The sequence below is a fragment of the Nanorana parkeri genome, unplaced genomic scaffold (assembly GCF_000935625.1).
Source record: "Nanorana parkeri isolate BGI_ZX_2015 unplaced genomic scaffold, ASM93562v1 scaffold4716, whole genome shotgun sequence".
Lineage (NCBI taxonomy): Eukaryota > Metazoa > Chordata > Amphibia > Anura > Dicroglossidae > Nanorana > Nanorana parkeri.
Window position 1 is genome coordinate 279 of NW_017310978.1, and position 5,732 is coordinate 6,010.

Genomic DNA, 5,732 nt, shown 5'->3' on the forward strand with positions numbered 1-5,732 from the left:
AAGACAGAGGATGGAATGGGTGGAGCCTGTCAGTCTCATTGGGGATATTTCCCTTCACTTCCTGTCCCAGAGACTCGGCAGGAAGTGAGAGGAAGTCCTCTCTGGAACAGGCGTACCCCTTGAAAGACTTCCCTTCCCCCCCCCCAAGGTGATTTCTGACTGTGCTAATGTTGGAGAGTTACTCTCACTTCCTGTCTAGTTAAGCCATTGTCAGTGGGACAGGAAGTGAGGGGAAATCTCTCTCGCAGAGCCCCAAATTACAGTAAAAACCCAACTGGAGCTCTAACCCTTCCCTGCTTTTCAAAACATTTTTGGGCTGACCCATTCTGTGGACACTTTGCCCAAAACGGGCCAGCAGGGGACAAAGGAGTAGTCACCAGTGTGGCCTGGGGCCTCCCTGCAACTGATCCCTACTGACTTACCGAGCCTTGCTCTGCACTGCAGCTCTGTGTAGAGGCGGCCATCTTGGTAGAGGCAAGGATTTGCTTACAGAGCTGTGATTGGGGGGGATATGGGGGTCACACAGAGCTGTGATTAGGGGGTTAGGGGTCACGCTGGGCTGTGATTAGGGGGTTAGGGGTCACGCTGGGCTGTGATTAGGGGGTTAGGGGTCACGCTGGGCTGTGATTAGGGGGTTAGGGGTCACGCTGGGCTGTGATTAGGGGGTTAGGGGTCACGCTGGGCTGTGATTAGGGGGTTAGGGGTCACGCTGGGCTGTGATTAGGGGGTTAGGGGTCACGCTGGGCTGTGATTAGGGGGTTAGGGGTCACGCTGGGCTGTGATTAGGGGGTTAGGGGTCACGCTGGGCTGTGATTAGGGGGTTAGGGGTCACGCTGGGCTGTGATTAGGGGGTTAGGGGTCACGCTGGGCTGTGATTAGGGGGTTAGGGGTCACGCTGGGCTGTGATTAGGGGGTTAGGGGTCACGCTGGGCTGTGATTAGGGGGTTAGGGGTCACGCTGGGCTGTGATTAGGGGGTTAGGGGTCACGCTGGGCTGTGATTAGGGGGTTAGGGGTCACGCTGGGCTGTGATTAGGGGGTTAGGGGTCACGCTGGGCTGTGATTAGGGGGTTAGGGGTCACGCTGGGCTGTGATTAGGGGGTTAGGGGTCACGCTGGGCTGTGATTAGGGGGTTAGGGGTCACGCTGGGCTGTGATTAGGGGGTTAGGGGTCACGCTGGGCTGTGATTAGGGGGTTAGGGGTCACGCTGGGCTGTGATTAGGGGGTTAGGGGTCACGCTGGGCTGTGATTAGGGGGTTAGGGGTCACGCTGGGCTGTGATTAGGGGGTTAGGGGTCACGCTGGGCTGTGATTAGGGGGTTAGGGGTCACGCTGGGCTGTGATTAGGGGGTTAGGGGTCACGCTGGGCTGTGATTAGGGGGTTAGGGGTCACGCTGGGCTGTGATTAGGGGGTTAGGGGTCACGCTGGGCTGTGATTAGGGGGTTAGGGGTCACGCTGGGCTGTGATTAGGGGGTTAGGGGTCACGCTGGGCTGTGATTAGGGGGTTAGGGGTCACGCTGGGCTGTGATTAGGGGGTTAGGGGTCACGCTGGGCTGTGATTAGGGGGTTAGGGGTCACGCTGGGCTGTGATTAGGGGGTTAGGGGTCACGCTGGGCTGTGATTAGGGGGTTAGGGGTCACGCTGGGCTGTGATTAGGGGGTTAGGGGTCACGCTGGGCTGTGATTAGGGGGTTAGGGGTCACGCTGGGCTGTGATTAGGGGGTTAGGGGTCACGCTGGGCTGTGATTAGGGGGTTAGGGGTCACGCTGGGCTGTGATTAGGGGGTTAGGGGTCACGCTGGGCTGTGATTAGGGGGTTAGGGGTCACGCTGGGCTGTGATTAGGGGGTTAGGGGTCACGCTGGGCTGTGATTAGGGGGTTAGGGGTCACGCTGGGCTGTGATTAGGGGGTTAGGGGTCACGCTGGGCTGTGATTAGGGGGTTAGGGGTCACGCTGGGCTGTGATTAGGGGGTTAGGGGTCACGCTGGGCTGTGATTAGGGGGTTAGGGGTCACGCTGGGCTGTGATTAGGGGGTTAGGGGTCACGCTGGGCTGTGATTAGGGGGTTAGGGGTCACGCTGGGCTGTGATTAGGGGGTTAGGGGTCACGCTGGGCTGTGATTAGGGGGTTAGGGGTCACGCTGGGCTGTGATTAGGGGGTTAGGGGTCACGCTGGGCTGTGATTAGGGGGTTAGGGGTCACGCTGGGCTGTGATTAGGGGGTTAGGGGTCACGCTGGGCTGTGATTAGGGGGTTAGGGGTCACGCTGGGCTGTGATTAGGGGGTTAGGGGTCACGCTGGGCTGTGATTAGGGGGTTAGGGGTCACGCTGGGCTGTGATTAGGGGGTTAGGGGTCACGCTGGGCTGTGATTAGGGGGTTAGGGGTCACGCTGGGCTGTGATTAGGGGGTTAGGGGTCACGCTGGGCTGTGATTAGGGGGTTAGGGGTCACGCTGGGCTGTGATTGGGGGTTAGGGGTCACGCTGGGCTGTGATTGGCTGCTGTGATCGGCATGGCTCTGTACTGAGGATAATGGGCAATATACAGAAATATTCCTCGCCTCGACTGACCCGCGTTCCCCTCAGGAGCCGGTTCTGTTCGGCACGTCGGTTCTGGAGAATATCCGGTTCGGGAGGCCGGAGGCCGCTGACGCTGAAGTCTTTGAAGCTGCAAAGTTGGCAAACGCTGATGACTTCATCCGGAACTTTCCAGAAGGCTACAACACCGTGCTGGGTGAGTCATTGATCCCTACCGTACCACCTGCAGACATTGATCCCTACTGTCCCACCTGCAGACATTGATCCCCACTGTCCCACCTGCAGACATTGATCCCTACTGTCCCACCTGCAGACATTGATCCCCACTGTCCCACCTGCAGACATTGATCCCTACTGTCCCACCTGCAGACATTGATCCCCAGTGTACCCCCTGCAGACATTGATCCCCACTGTACCCCCTGCAGACATTGATCCCCACTGTCCCACCTGCAGACATTGATCCCCAGTGTACCCCCTGCAGACATTGATCCCCACTGTACCCCCTGCAGACATTGATCCCCACTGTCCCACCTGCAGACATTGATCCCTACTGTACCCCCTGCAGACATTGATCCCCACTGTACCCCCTGCAGACATTGATCCCCACTGTCCCACCTGCAGACATTGATCCCTACTGTACCACCTGCAGACATTGATCCCCACTGTACCCCCTGCAGACATTGATCCCCACTGTCCCACCTGCAGACATTGATCCCTACTGTACCACCTGCAGACATTGATCCCCACTGTACCCCCTGCAGACATTGATCCCCACTGTCCCACCTGCAGACATTGATCCCTACTGTACCACCTGCAGACATTGATCCCCACTGTACCCCCTGCAGACATTGATCCCCACTGTCCCACCTGCAGACATTGATCCCTACCGTACCACCTGCAGACATTGATCCCTACCGTCCCACCTGCAGACATTGATCCCTACGGTCCCACCTGCAGACATTGATCCCTACGGTCCCACCTGCAGACATTGATCCCTACGGTCCCACCTGCAGACATTGATCCCTACGGTCCCACCTGCAGACATTGATCCCTACCGTCCCACCTGCAGACATTGATCCCTACTGTACCACCTGCAGACATTGATCCCTACTGTACCACCTGCAGACATTGATCCCTACTGTACCACCTGCAGACATTGATCCCTACCGTACCACCTGCAGACATTGATCCCCACGGTCCCACCTGCAGACATTGATCCCCACTGTCCCACCTGCAGACATTGATCCCCACTGTCCCACCTGCAGACATTGATCCCTACTGTCCCACCTGCAGACATTGATCCCTACTGTCCCACCTGCAGACATTGATCCCTACCGTACCACCTGCAGATATTGATCCCTACTATCCCACCTGCAGACATTGATCCCTACTATCCCACCTGCAGACATTGATCCCCAGTGTACCCCCTGCAGACATTGATCCCCAGTGTACCCCCTGCAGACATTGATCCCCACTGTCCCACCTGCAGACATTGATCCCCACTGTACCACCTGCAGACATTGATCACCACTGTACCATCTGCAGACATTGATCCCTACGGTCCCACCTGCAGACATTGATCCCTACGGTCCCACCTGCAGACATTGATCCCTACGGTCCCACCTGCAGACATTGATCCCCACTGTCCCACCTGCAGACATTGATCCCTACCGTACCACCTGCAGACATTGATCCCTACGGTCCCACCTGCAGACATTGATCCCTACAGTCCCACCTGCAGACATTGATCCCCACTGTACCCCCTGCAGACATTGATCCCTACCGTACCCCCTGCAGACATTGATCCCTACCGTACCCACTGCAGACATTGATCCCTACCGTACCACCTGCAGACATTGATCCCTACGGTACCACCTCCAGACATTGATTCCTACGGTCCCACCTCCAGACATTGATCCCCACTGTCCCACCTCCAGACATTGATCCCCACTGCCCCACTGTCCCACCTCCAGACATTGATCCCCACTGTCCCACCTCCAGACATTGATCCCCACTGTCCCACCTCCAGACATTGATCCCTACTGTCCCACCTCCAGACATTGATCCCCACTGTCCCACCTGCAGACATTGATCCCCACTGTCCCACCTCCAGACATTGATCCCCACTGTCCCACCTCCAGACATTGATCCCCACTGTCCCACCTGCAGACATTGATCCCTACTGTCCCACCTGCAGACATTGATCCCACTTACCTGGGAGGGAGCATAGCCGGGTACACAGAGGGCCGATCAATGCCTAGCGGTATGGGAGGCCGGTGACCTTTACCTGGGGTCACCATATATATATGGGTTTGTCTCCTGACAGGTGAGCGCGGGGTGACCCTCTCCGGAGGTCAGAAGCAGAGGGTCGCCATCGCTCGCGCTCTTCTCAAGGATCCGCGGATTCTGATTCTGGATGAAGCCACCAGCGCTCTGGACGCCGAGTCTGAGAGGACGGTGCAGCTGGCCCTGGAGCGCGCCGCCTCCGGGCGCACCGTCCTGGTTATCGCTCATCGGCTGAGCACCATCGCCGACGCAGACATCATCGTGGTGCTGTCCAAAGGCCGCGTGGTGGAGGTACGTGACCGATCCATACACGCCCCGCCCATCACGTGAGGCTCTACAACGGGGGAGACACTTCTCTGCCGCACACACGATACAGGAGATTACACACCTGCAATGGGCCCAGCCTGAGACAAGACCCACTGGTACCACCAACATACCAGAACCACAAGTATGATGAAGCTTCCTATACACCTCTGATGGGTCAGATATAGAGATGGTGGACCTGTGATGGGTCGGATATAGAGACGGTGGACCTGTGATGGGTCAGATATAGAGATGGTGGACCTGTGATGGGTCAGATATAGAGATGGTGGACCTCTGATGGGTCAGATATAGAGATACATCATACCCACCATATACATTCTCCTATCGCCTTATATACAGAGTGGAGCCCCATCCATATTCATTGTGAGCAGCCCCTCCCCCTTCTCTGTGTGTGACTAATACTCCATAAGCCGCACACCTACAAACCCCAGGCAAGTGAGCACCGCACAGACCACGGTGTACCAAGATGGCCGTCGCCGGAAGCCACGCCCCCTTTTCCATGGTAACGGCGTACTGCGGAAATGATGAGCCTTGGAAATGACGTCCGCTGACAGAAGCACGGATTGGTGTTCTGTCGCCCCACCCATGTAAGC

The 5,732-nt window shown here is 57.3% G+C and overlaps 1 protein-coding gene across 1 annotated transcript in view; it reads left to right on the forward strand.

Moving 5' to 3' along the window:
* The window catches only part of LOC108804000 (ATP-binding cassette sub-family B member 8, mitochondrial-like), a 5,398-nt gene extending 253 nt beyond the window's left edge, over positions 1–5,145 (forward strand). The window contains exons 2-3 of the mRNA XM_018575773.1: positions 2,578–2,725; positions 4,856–5,145. Coding sequence (XP_018431275.1) covers positions 2,578–2,725; positions 4,856–5,145 — 438 coding nt within the window. The remainder of the gene's footprint in view (positions 1–2,577; positions 2,726–4,855) is intronic.
* The last annotated feature ends 587 nt before the right edge of the window (positions 5,146–5,732 follow it).